Source organism: Lemur catta, chromosome 11 (assembly GCF_020740605.2).
Source record: "Lemur catta isolate mLemCat1 chromosome 11, mLemCat1.pri, whole genome shotgun sequence".
In the NCBI taxonomy this organism is placed as follows: Eukaryota; Metazoa; Chordata; class Mammalia; order Primates; family Lemuridae; genus Lemur; species Lemur catta.
Genome location: NC_059138.1, coordinates 2628822 through 2642110, shown reverse-complemented (window position 1 = coordinate 2642110; position 13289 = coordinate 2628822). Strand labels below are relative to the sequence as shown.

The following is a 13289-nucleotide window of genomic DNA, read 5'->3' as shown; positions in this document are numbered from 1 at the left end:
CTGAACAAGAAAGAATCCCTTGGCCAAAGAGCTGTTTCGCAGTGAGGTGGATTCTCTGGCTCCCGGTACTCTGACTGTTTGTGCTGGGAAATGTCTTCTACTGACATGTTAAAAACACAGCAGAATTTTTTTTTCTGGAATAGATACCAGGTCCTCCAAAACTCAGCTATAGTTGAAAGTCTGATTAGCCAAGACAGAATAATGGGTGTTGCTGGTGAAGCCTGTTTCCATTTCAGTACCCGAGATGGGCCCATCGTGTTTCCTGCCACACGCGGTGAAATTGCTGCGCAGCTTCGGGTTCCCGCCGTGTGCTGCCCCTTCACGCCTGTCTGCTCTTTCTGTTCCCCCAGAGGAGATTCTGAAGACCCACATCGCGCACTGGTGGTCTCCGGACGGCACCAGGCTCGCCTACGCCACCATCAACGATTCCCGCGTCCCCCTCATGGAGCTCCCGACCTACACCGGCTCCGTCTACCCCACCGTGCGGCCCTACCACTACCCCAAGGTAGGCAAGGGGCCACGGGGCACACGCTTCACACCATGCACCTGCCTCCGGCCGGGTCAGCATGCACATGCAGCAGTCAGACGTGTTTATGAGCAAAGCAGCAAACGGGGAAAGATTAGTTATTTCTCATTACGTTGCGTTACATTCCCATCTCTGTTGAGTTGAATTTGTTGGCTGGTCTACTTTATTTTAAATAACTGAACTACTGTTACTCATTTGTCTAAGCTTCACTAAACCAAAATGAAGACACTGCCTCACCTGGTGACTCCTGGTGACAAAAACTCATGCTACCCACTCTGGCTCTTCATATTGCTTTTTTGAATTTGGCTTCCAGAAGGTCAGAAGGACTCTCTGCCCCTGTCCCCTGGGTCTGGGCGCAGCTGTTTTGGACTTGGTCATTGCTATGATCTGAATGTTTATGTCCTCCTCAAATCGAGACATTAAAATTCCAACCCCCGAGGTGATGGCATTAGGAGGTGATCAGGCCACGAGGGCAGAGCCTCATGATTGGGATTAGTGTCCTTATAGAAGAGACCCCAGAGGGACCCCTCCCCACTTCCACCACGTGAGGACACAGTGAGCAGACGCCCTCCCCAGACACGGAATCTGCCGGCACCTCAATCTTGAATGTGCAGCCCCTAGAGCCGTGGGAGGCACGTGTGCTGTCTGTGAGCTGCCCGGGCTGCAGCACTTTGTCAGAGCAGCCTGGGGGGACTGAGACAGTCACACTCCGACCCAGAGAGCCAGAGAACAGAAAGCATCCCGTGGAGTCAGGGAGCGGGGAGGGAGGTGGGACAGGGACATCCAAACCTCACTTTGCTGCCAAATCACAGCACTCCGGTGGGAGGGAGGGCCTGACGCTAAACCCCCACAGGCCGCTCAGGTGCAGACATCTGACTGCGGACACAGCTCAGCGGGGCAACGGGCTGGACGGCTCCCAGGCCACGGGGCTGGGTGGAGGTGTGTGGCTCACCGCCTGGCCCTGCCTTGTGACTGGGGCTCCCTTCCCACCCCGCCAGCCTCTGCCAGGGAGCATTGGAACCTCGGTGTCCTCACCTTCCAGAGAGTTCTGGAAGCTGCTGGTGCATGTGTTCTGTACCATAAGCACTGCCTAGACCTGCCAGCCTAGAGTTGGTAGCCAGAGGAGCAATAACAGATACGTCAGATAAAAGGGGTTCCTGGAGTCACAGGCCAGAGAAAGGAAACTCCTGGCATCTTAGCAACTCAAGCCACCACCACAGAATACCAGACCTGGCTGGTTTAAACAACAGGAGTTTATTTGTCCCAGCTCTGGAGGCTGGAGGTCCCAGGTCACGGTGCTGGACAGTTGGGTGTCTGGCGAGGGCTGTCTGTCTGGCTTGCAGACAGCCGTCTTCTCCCTGTGTCCTCACATGAAGGGCAAGAGAGGGCTCTGGTGTCCCTTTCTCTCCCTTTATGGGCACTAATCCCATCCCAGGGGCACCACCCTCACGACCTTATCTCACCCTAATCACCTCCCAAAGGCCCCCCCTCCAGGTACCGTCACACTGGGGGTTAGGGCTTCAGTACGTGAACTTGAGGGGACACATTCAGTCCATAGCACCTGGTAATAAGACTCTTTGTCAAAAGCTCTTCGATCAGAGTGGCCAGTATCCAAGGCAGTCCCGGAATGAGGGGCACCGTCCCCCGTGGCCACAGCCTTCACCTCCGCCGTGTGCCCGTCTGAGCGTGTCTGGATGTTAACGCAACGTGGATTTGCTGTCGCCAGGGTTCTTTCACTCCTTTTTTTGATTGGACTTAACTAATCTTGATTGGACTTAACTCTGTGTCATGGGGAGGGGTCCAGGGTTTTAGTCGGAAGCACAGTTAACAGAGTGGAGGGCTGGGCTGGTGCTGAATCCTCCTGGCCCTTCTGCACCCCCCTCACACCAACACCCGCCCCCAGAACAGCCGCGTCTGACCTGCTCTGACCCCCCGGAGATGGAATGGTTTCCCCAGTCTAGGAGCAATGACCTGAAGGCCAGGGGGACTGTCCCTTGATTTTACAGTGAACTCTGGGACAGGAGCTCTGGAGCTTGGATTAGAGAACCCCAGCTTGCTCAGGATTTGGGGGTTCAAGTTTCAGTAGAGAATCAGCATATTCTGGCCAACAGAACTCAGATGCTCTTTGCCCTGTTCCCACGCACTCCCAGGCCAGAGCCATGCGGGTGAACTAGCCCGACACAGGCCCTGTACTGGGGCCGCTTTCCTGTGACCCCGAACATCCTCCGCAGGGTACGGAGGGCGTGGGCATCAGACCAGACCAGGGGGTTCGCCCGGAGAGGAATCGCCACCTCTCTCCCTAGCCCCTGCCAGGCTGGGACCCGTCCCTCGGAGACGGGAGCAGAATGGAGCCGGCTCCTGTGGGCGGGACTGAAACTTCCCCAGCTGAGCCGCGGGCCCTTCTCCCTGCCTTCACCTGCTCCCCTCCGGTCTCCCTGCCTGGCGTCTGTGCTCTCCTGCTCCTCCTCTGTCTTCTCTTTCCCCTCCCGTGGTGGTGCAGCAAGCAGCAGGCTGGGAAGGTGGGTGGAATGGGAAGGGGGTGGGATTCCTAGGGAAGAAAAGGAGCAACTGGTCAACCCTTTGTCCTTTTTGAAACTGCACATGCATGATCCCTCCTCAACATAGATCTTGCACCTTCGCACCAAGCTCCAGAATTCCTGAGTCCTGACCCTCCTGGGAAAGCCTTGCAGAGCCAAGGGCTGCCCAGGCGCCAGGTGGCTGACTCACGGCTCTGTCCCCCTTTCAATCCCCAGGCTGGATGTGAAAACCCCAGTATCTCCCTGCACGTCATCGGCTTAAACGGACCCACCCACGACCTGGAGATGATGCCACCTGACGATCCGCGAATGAGGTTCGCTTCCCTCCTCCTGTTATGTTATAGTGTAAACACTGCAGATGAGCGTCCACGCTCGTGATCCCTTGCGGGTCAGATGTACTTTATTAGTAACGTAGACATCCAAGAAAGACATATGTTGTCTAAAGCTTTCCTCGCTGCTGTGTGATTCAGTTTTCTAGGAAAAGTCCTGTATTTCTTACCTCCTGTCAGGAGCCTCTCGCCCCCTCCCCCAGGCTGGGCTCCCCGGGGAGGGGCGTTAGGTCAGCCCCGCGTCTCAGTGGGGACGCGCCATCCTGCACGGGGCAGACCCTGGACAGCAGACGCTGGTGAACTGAGGTGTCTTCCCAGGAAGATCTATGGGTTTTCTTTACCTTCGGTAAACAGCGTCCCATTTTTAGAGCATCATTTTAGAGCACAGAGTAACCTGCTAGTGTTGATTCCTGTTCCAGCAGGGGCAGACGTCCGGGGTGGGAGGGTGACAGCAACGTCGCTGGTGGAACATACAAGCAATATTGTTGACCTATTGTTATTAATATCTGGTTTTGGTGGATTTTTTCTAAATCAAAACAACTGAGTAGGATCTAAGTGAAGTGGTTCAACTATCAGTTTAGTATTGTTCCCAAACTCAGGCAGTCCAGTAATACCATCGTCAACCTCTCTGTTGAGAATATTGGCGAGGAGGGACCGTGACAGTGGGGGACTCCCTCACTCGCGGAGCCCGCGACTCTGTGCATGGGGCTGATTCATCCCGAGGAGCAGCAAATACCCGGCCAGACCTGGCCAGACCTCTCGCCTGGGGCATTACTATCCAGTTACAGACCCACATTATCAGTGGCTCCTGCAGCTTCCGGAAGGGCAGGAGCCACAGCCTCAGGTCCGGCTCAGGGACGGCTGCTCCCGCACCTGCTGACTCTGTCCTCTCTGAATGACATGCTCTTCTCCTGCAGTGGCTTCCACTGCTGTCCTGGTCCCACACCCAGCACCTGCACAGAAGCCTGAGGCCTCTGTAGGATTCTGCTGAGGTTCTTTCAGCTCCTCATCCCTCAGTGAAACCAAAATGCCTGAGGTCCTTGCGTGACCAGACCCAGCACAGACGTCCCGGGCTCTGTGAAGGGCGACCGGCTGCCTGCCCCTCCCGGCCCCGCTCTCGTCCTCTCTGTGTGGGAGGCCGGACTCCCCCTAGAGGGTTAATGAACCCGGCTCCCAAGCAGCTGGTCCCAGAGCCGACCCTGACGATCCGCCCTGGGACAGCGGCCGCAGTGCCTACTCTCAGGGGAGTTGAATTGATTTGGCTAAGGATATGTTTGCTGAGATTAAAAAAAAAAAAAAAGTCAAAGATTATTGCTTTGGCTTCTCTCCTGAAGATCTGTATATTCCGTTATTTTCCCTTCGGCCCCATCCCTGCCAAGCCTCCGGGGGCCTGTCCAGCAAACTCACCGAATTAGTATGGAAAGTCACCTGGAAAATTTCAGCCATCTGTTTGAGTTAATTGAAAATCTCGTTTAGTCAATTTGGTGATGCTGCTTCTGCAGGCTTGATTAGCTTCAAGGACAATGAAAAATTAGCCTCCGTCAGGATCGGGGTTGGGTGCTGGGTTTTAGGTTTCCTGCCTGCTCTGATCCCTGCACTAGACGCATTTTCTATTCAGTATGACTCTGTGGTGTGTAAACATTGCCCTCTCTCATACTGCCGCTCTGCTGCACGGCCTTGAGACTTTTCTTTTAAGTGAGCGCAGCTATGTCAGAACTCACAGACTCGATGTGGAGCAGATATCAGTATTTGCCAGCTGTAGACCGAGTGCTGAGAGTCAGCGGTGAATGGAGCTTGCAGTGGGGAGGGGGGACAGACCCGGGACAGATCGTCACCAGCAAGTGAGTAACTGCGGGCGTGGAAGGGCCACCTGGTCTGGAGGTGGCAGTGCCACAGTCGAGGCCCAAGTTTCTCAACCTCTGAACCGGTGACACTTGGGGCTGATAATTCTTTGTGGGGGGCGCTGTCCTGTGCATCACAGAGTGTTCGTAGCATCCCCAGCCTCTGCCCACTCGACGCCAGTGACATCCTCCCTTACCCCTAGATGTGATGACCAAAAATGTCTGCAGTCGTCACCCAATGTCCCCGGCCTGAGAACTACTGGTTTAGAGTGAACGTTCTCTAGCCGACTGCCTGGGTTCAAACTCTGGCTCTGTGATCTTGGCCAAGTTATTCAACCTCTCTTGATTCAGTTTCCTCATCTGTAAAGCGGAGATAAATATTAATAATAAAACTATGTACTCTCATGGGCAGCTGCGAAAATTAAGTGAGACAATGCACAGAGCCTAGGGCTGGCTCCTGTGATCATTCGGAGGCTGCAGACTCCACCTGCAGGCAGACAGCCCTCCCTGGGGGCTGGCCTGGCCCGTGCCGGGGCTGCAGGTGCTTGTAGCCGACGGCCTGCCAACGTCTCTGCTGGGGCATGCTCAACACAGAAGTTTTAAAATGGTGAAATTGTGATTCTCGGGCAAAGTAAATAAATAGGTGTCCAAGATTTTATTTAACTCATTAATTAGTAAGGGAACCAGTGGGTTATTAAAACCAGTCCAAAGAGCAGTTGAGAAGCTACATGTACACAGAGAGTTTAGCAAAGAAATGCAAGGAGAAGTTTGTGGGTTACAGACTCCGTGGGGCCACAAACCATAATCTTTGGGGGCTTCTGATCCAAGAGACAAAAGTCCGTGAGAGAAGCTGAAAACTGCCTAGCCCATAAAAGGCCAGCCCAGCATCACGCAGGAACAATACCCAGGGATCTCGCCGGCCTCTTGGCTACCTTCGGACAGATCTTCTGATGTCTGAACAGCACGTCAGATGGACACGTCAAAACAGAGTTCCTGCTCTCTGTGTCCACCCCCACTCCCCAAAGTCCTCCCCCGCCCCAGCCCCCGCAGTCACTGTCCAGGGTGACTCCACCCTCTAGGGGCTCAGACCTCCTTTCACGTCCCTCTTTGTCAGGACTGTCCTCGGCAGGTGCCTGGCACCGGCCCACACGGCCCCCCAGCACGGCCCCTGGAGCCCCCCCATAGTGGCCAGACCAGCATCAGACCAGCAGCCTCAGCTCCAGCTGTCCCGTGGCTTCCTTCTCCCCTCTGAGTAAAAGCCAGACTTTCTCCAGCAGCCTGTGAGGCCCACCTTCCATCCCCCCGCGCCCGCCCCTTCTAGGGTCTGCACACAGCCCCTCCCACCCCCAGAGAGCCCCTTCCCCCTTCAGGTCCTGACCTAGTGTACCGTCCCACAAGGATGTCCCCAGTAGCCGCGTTCCGCGGTACAGCCCAGCCGCCTCCCGTCCCCGCTTTGATTTTCGTCAAAGGACTTATCCCAGGAGGATTTTCTAGCTACTTTATTTAATTGTTTCGTTTCCGCCCACCACCTGGAATGGGACGTTCCTGAGGCTGGGACGTCAGTCCATTTGGTGCAGGGTCCTGCTCTAGTTCTGCAACAGGGCTCAGTGAGCCTTTGTTGGATGAATACATTAACTTAAACTTTAGCCAACAAAATCTTATTTCAATAGGATTCTTGAAGATGGAGACGTCTTCTGTTGTCCTGGCACCTTTCTAAGAATCAGAACTTTAAAAATCTTTAGCCGTTGATGACATCCTGTCCTTTGAAGTATAGGACGCTGAGGGAGCTAAGCTAGAAAAGGAACAATAAGACACCTGCTTTATGGAGGGACATAAAAGGAATGGGACCTCAGTAATGCCCCCCAAACTAGGCGGGGACAGACGTAGAGATTTCTGGAAGTCCATGGCTCGTTTTTGCAGGCCAACTCAGGGACAGTGAAGGGGAGGGAGTGAACCATTCATTGTATCAGCTGTCCAGCTTCCATGCCACTCACTTCCGGTTTCCTTTCTGTCTGCTCATTAACCAGCCTGACTTCCCCTGCGATGTTCTCAGATGTGGTCAGAATTACGTCCCGTGGCAGGCGCTTACCCATCGCCTCTGCCTGCCGTGCGCCGTGCTGGGCCCTGGGGGATTAAGATTTGCGCCTCTCACATCAGGAAGCTCAGGGCCCAGAAAGCCTGGCCGGCTCGAGTGGAGACTGCAGTGCCACGTGGTGCTGTGCAGTGGGAGCCACGCCTGCAGCAAAGGTGCCCGTTACGGGGCGAGTGGGAAGTGCTCAGGATGGCTTCACAGGTGCCACGGGGCCCCAGGGCAAAACTGGAGGCCTCCTGTTGGGGAACGGCTGGGGCGAGAGCCGAGGGTGCCGACCCAGTGCAGAGCTCGGCCTCCCGCTGGCAGGGGCGTGGCAAAGGTGCCTTGGGAACACAAACGCAGCAGCTCCTGTGGGTGGCAAACATGAGTGGAAATCACTGTGCCTGCCTGTCCCGTGGGTTCTGCACTTTGCCGAGCAGCCTGGCCGCACTGACGAAACAGACGCAGCTGCATGTGCTGCGTCCCCAGGTCTCCCCAGAGCTGCTGAGCTGGGGGTTGAATTAAGGTGCAGCAGATAGCGGCAGTGTCATTCTGAACACATGTTGCACTGTGCTGATATGTGCTGTTGTTCCTGCAAACGCCCCGCTCGGATGCAGCGGCTGCTCTCTCCCTGGCTGCCTGGCAACGACAGATTGTAAGGGGCTTGCAGGACCCGAGACAGACACCAACACGTGTCCCTGGCGCACCCAAGCCCAGGGGCTGGGCTCACCCCTCCTGCCACCCACCTCTGTGGCCCAAGACAGGCACAAAGCCCTCTCCCTTCTGTTTTATTTTACTTTGGCTTATTTTATTTTATTTTACTTTTTTGATCTAAGTACCGAGGAATTAGAAGCTGCTCAGAGCCCAGCTGTGCCGTCACAGTCCGTGTGGCCACTCTCCCTTCACTGATTGCTTCTTTTTCAACCTCACTCCCTACCCCACGCCCTCCCTGCCTCCCAGGCCCCTGTGTCAAATGTGTCTGAGTACGTTTAGCATCTTTCTGCTCTGTGTTTTCGTGGAGCGCGTGTTGCTTGTGTGCGTGCCTGCTCACTTTGCGTGGGTGGCACTGTGATGTCGATAAAGATGTGGACACAGACATAAATACACATGCAGACACAGCTGTAGACATCAGCGTGCATTGCCCTCTGCTTTCCGCCGAGCCCTGTGTGAAGAACCAGCAGGCTGCTGTGCGCCCGCCCAGCTCACCGCCCCCAGCTGCACACAGTGACGCCAGACTGCGGAGATCCCTGGGCAGCGCCTGTTCTCACCACGTTCACTGCCCCAGACTTCCGGGACACCCCACACAGACCCAGATAGGAAAGTCAGCCTTCTTCTTTCCAGTTTACACGGAATGTGGATGTTGACTGCTCCTGGGGAAGCCAGAGGTCAGCAGAGCAATGGAAATACCACAGATGGATAAAGTCCCTGTACTTAATGGCTTGCGCTCCATGATCACCTGCATCACCACCACTGCCACCACCACCATCCCCATCACTGCCACCATCCCCATCACTGCCACCATCACCATCCCCATCATCCTCATCACTACCACCACCACCACCTCCACCACCACCACCACCATCACCATCCCCATCATCCCCATCACTGCCACCACCACCACCGCCACCATCACCATCCCCATCATCCTCATCACTACCACCACCACCACCACCATCACCATCCCCATCCCCACCATCCCCATCACTGCCACCACCACCACCACCACCACCATCACCATCCCCATCATCCCCATCACTGCCACCACCACCACCACCACCACCATCACCATCCCCATCACTGCCACCACCACCACCGCCACCATCACCATCCCCATCATCCTCATCACTACCACCATCACTGCCACCACCACCACCATCACCATCCCCATCATCCCCATCACTGCCACCACCACCACCTCCACCATCACCATCACCAGTACTGCCACCACCACCACCGCCACCATCACCATCCCCATCATCCCCATCACTGCCACCACCACCACCACCACCACCATCACCATCCCCATCACTGCCACCACCACCACCGCCACCATCACCATCCCCATCATCCTCATCACTACCACCATCACTGCCACCACCACCACCATCACCATCCCCATCATCCCCATCACTGCCACCACCACCACCTCCACCATCACCATCACCAGTACTGCCACCACTACCACCATCACTACCACCACCACCATCACCACCACCACCACCATCACCACCACCACTACCATCACCACCACCACCATCACACTACCACCGCCAGCAACAATCACACCATCACCATCACCACCAACAAAAACACCTGCCACAGGGTCCCTGCCGCTCTCCACCCTGAGGGCCCTCTGCCTCTTTCCCTAACATGCGAGAGCTCTACTACTTCTCATTTTCAATGTCACATTTACCCATGAGGCAACTGAACTGAGGGGGCTGGCCTGACTTGCCCATGGTCGCACTCTTAATTAGTGGTAGAACCAGGATTTGAACACAAGAATCCTGTCATAAAAGCCAGTGCTCATCATTGTGCAAGAGCTGGCACACCCACCGTATTTCCCTCTGTGCTTAAACTTCCATGTGGCGTGAAGTGAGCTGGGAGGGCTCCCTGGAAGCACTTCTCTCCTCCCCACTTCACTTTATCAGGGGGTGGCCGTTCTGGATGGTGGAGTCTCTCAGTCGTCCTCGGGTGATCCCTACGTGTGGCTGAGGCAGAGAAGTCCTTCTCAGCAGGCAGTAATAGTCCCATCCCGCCTGGGATGGAGGGACTATCTCATTTCCAAACTGTAGATATGGCATCCTACCTTAACATAGTTCTAATCTCTCTTCTGTCTTTAACAGCTCTGGGAAGATTCATTGTTTTATCTGAATCTGACTTTCAAATTTCTTTAGCAGTAGCCTGGGTATAAATCGCAATTGCATAAATGTTCTTTTGCCTTCAGAGGCAGTCCCATCTCTGTTTCTACCTCATGTGTTAAAGCAATCATATGGATTCCTAAATATTCAAATGAGTTCATTTTAGGGAGCACCGGTTCTAGGAGACCAGCTCCAGGGGATGGCTTTTGTGTTTGCAGCTCAGATCAGGACGCGTCTTTGTTATTCACTAGGGTGAAAAGCTCTTCTTGGTGGCGGGGGTAACGTGGAAGCCTGGGCCAGGGAAATGACAGGTCTGTATTGTACCGATGCACTGAAATGGGAATTTGCAAAGTTACAGTCGGTCACAGGATTCCATGGTCTCTGTAATAAAAATAACCAGTGCTTTAGGAGGCGGGAAATCTGAGTGTCAGATGTCCAGATAAGTAAGTTTGTGGTAGAGAAAGCGTGTTCTACGATGTTGTGGCTCGTGTTTGCAAGGGCAGCAAGGTTGTCCTGAAGACACTGCAGAGATATGCAGGGAATGACTCACTACTTGGCAGGCTTGAAACTGTCAGGAAACATCAGGAAAATCAAATTCTACCTGCCCCATCCTCACAAATAAGGCACCTGTGTTAGCCAGCAAGGCCTTCCAGCCAGCAGAACAGTTCTGGCATCTGAAGGTGTCGGCAATGCACTGGACGAGGTTCCCCCAAGGCCTAGTCTCCCGCCAGTGAGCGTGTGCTGGTGAACTCAACCAGCAGCAGTGGCAGCTGTAGTTCCTCCCCTGGGCCACAGCTAGCAAGTCCAGTGTATGGATTTGATGGCATCTGCAGGAAAATGGCACTTGGTGAAACTGACGTAGCATCATGTTTGTGAGCGTGTAGACGTGCATTGAGGCGTGAGCAAGTGTGATCCACACCTATGCCCCACCAGCTGGTCAGTGTGTTGCTGCCATCTGGGAAGATGGCTCCCTGTTTCTAGGATTCTCCTGCTACTGGGGCTCCTAAAGGTTCCCTCTGTCCCTATGCCTCCTCTGCCATTTACAGAGGAGGAAGGGAGGCCCACAGAAGGCAGGTGACTTGTGTGAAGTCTCATCATAGGGCCAGGCCTAAGATCAGGTTTCCAAATCTGGCATCTCTTGCTGTAGCATTTGCTTCTACTCTGTCTGTTTAAGCTGCCGCCTGGCTCTCAGGAGCCCCTGGAAGCAAACCCGCCCCCACCCTCGCACCACCCAGCCATACTCACTGGTACTCTCCGGACCAGCGACAGTAGCCCAAAGCCCCCTCTGTGCCAGGCGCTCTGCTGGGGGCCACACAAGGGGATCTCGAGGAGGTTTGGGACATGGTCCCTCCTTGAAGACAGTGACTGGATGCCACACTTCAGTCAGATGTTCTCTCTGGATTGGATTTATTCTGATCCTGGCTTCTGAGCTTCTGATTCTGTCTCCTCTCCCCAAGTCAGAGAGCAGCCGCAATGGTGTCTGCTGAGCCGGGTCACAGCAAGGCCCCTGGCCCTTCTGTCTTTGCCAGAAGTCCTGCCTCAGAGTCACCCAGCACAGCCACGTCCTCGTCAGCAGCCTAGTATCTGTGCAGCATGCTCGTAGGACTGCTCCACATGGAAGAAACAGGTGCCTGTCCCTGGCTGTGATTTGAGGGGCAAAGGCCCCACGTGCTGCCCACGATATTGGCCGTTCAAGCTGCTCCTCTAGACTGAGGCCTCTCGCCAGGAGGACCATGATGCCAGTGACTGTGCCAAATAAAAACAAATCTGCGTTTAGACAGCAAGGGGCTTTAATTAGAAAGAAAGACTATTGCAACAGGGAGAATATTCCAATCTCAGAAATCTGCGAGCATCTCAAAACCAAACAGGGTGAGGTGGAGATGAGCAGAGGTAAGCAGATCGTTGCAGGGGCAGCGGCCGGGGGCTCCGACAGGAAAAGGGCCTCCAGGCCAGCCTGTTCTCAGAAGGGGCCGGTGGGGCATGACCCTTCGTCTGTGCTCGCTCAGGCTCGGGGCCTGTGGGAAGGAGAGGAGCTCACCCGAAGTTTGGAGAAGACCCAGCAGGGGCAGCCGGGGGCAGTCGTGTGCACTTGGCCAGCTAGATCCACACAGTCCCACACGACGGTACACGTGGAGGGTGCTTTGACACATAGGCACAGCAGAGGTTTAGAAGGAAGTGACTTCCCAGTGGCTGACACAGGGTGGACAGGGCAGAATGGGGATGAAGGAGTTGAGGGGTAGCAGGGAGAAGCCAGGCTAGAAGTGCAGGTGGCTGAAAGGGACGGGAGGTGGGAACAAGGCCAAGTCCCAGGTGCTCATGAGGGAGCAGCTGCAGAGAGGAAAACCCGAGTGGCTCTGGACAGGGAGCAGGTGGCTGTAGGCCTGTCAGAGCTTGGTGTGGCCAGGACGATCAGGACATTTCTGTGTGAGCATAAGACCTGGCCCCATCTGTGCCCAACGCATTGAGACAATGGGGGAACGACGTGTGGATAATGCCAGGCAGGGCACCAGCCACAGGGCTGGGTGATCATTTGATCCACCTGAGTCCCAAAGTCACTCTCCAAGCTCCTCATCTGTAATGGGAAGGACCTGGGTATCTCAGGGCCCTCTGGTTCTGAGTCCATACAGCCCATTGCTTTACCCTGGCACTTTAAAGGCTCAGTTAATGCCTTGCCCTCAAGGGATGACATTTCCTTGAGTGAGGCATTTTGGAGAAAGGGACAGCATGGTCAGGTGCATTAGCAAGAGAAGGTGGGACACTCAAATTGGTTTCATTGCAATAGTATTTAACAAAGCCATTTACAAAACAGGGGTAGCAGAGGAAACCCATAGGATAGTGCAGTGCCTAGGAGCACTAGGATGGTAACTGGGGTGTTTCCATCCCAGTCCCGAAGGGGCAAAGAGGAGCAGTAACTGGATCTCAAGGACAGAGAGAACCATGTGGAGGAAGCCACCAAGGGAATGGGAGCTTGGGTTGATGGGAAGATTGCTCAGAGGAAGCCACAGAAATAAATAGTCACCCATCTCCTCCCCTTTCCTTTGATTACCTGAGGCCATCTGTACAGGGGAGCCTCCCACCCCTGGCACAGAGCAGAATGTAGAATATGCACCCAGCATATCATGATATG

General features: G+C 54.8%; 1 protein-coding gene across 3 annotated transcripts in view; it reads left to right on the top strand.

Annotated features, from left to right (window-relative positions):
* Window positions 1-13289, top strand: part of DPP6 (dipeptidyl peptidase like 6) — a 616516-nt gene that overhangs the window by 521946 nt on the left and 81281 nt on the right. For all 3 annotated transcript variants that reach the window (XM_045564622.1, XM_045564624.1, XM_045564623.1), the window contains 2 exons: window positions 351-505; window positions 3280-3377. In XM_045564622.1, the coding sequence (XP_045420578.1) occupies window positions 351-505; window positions 3280-3377 (253 nt within the window). The remainder of the gene's footprint in view (window positions 1-350; window positions 506-3279; window positions 3378-13289) is intronic.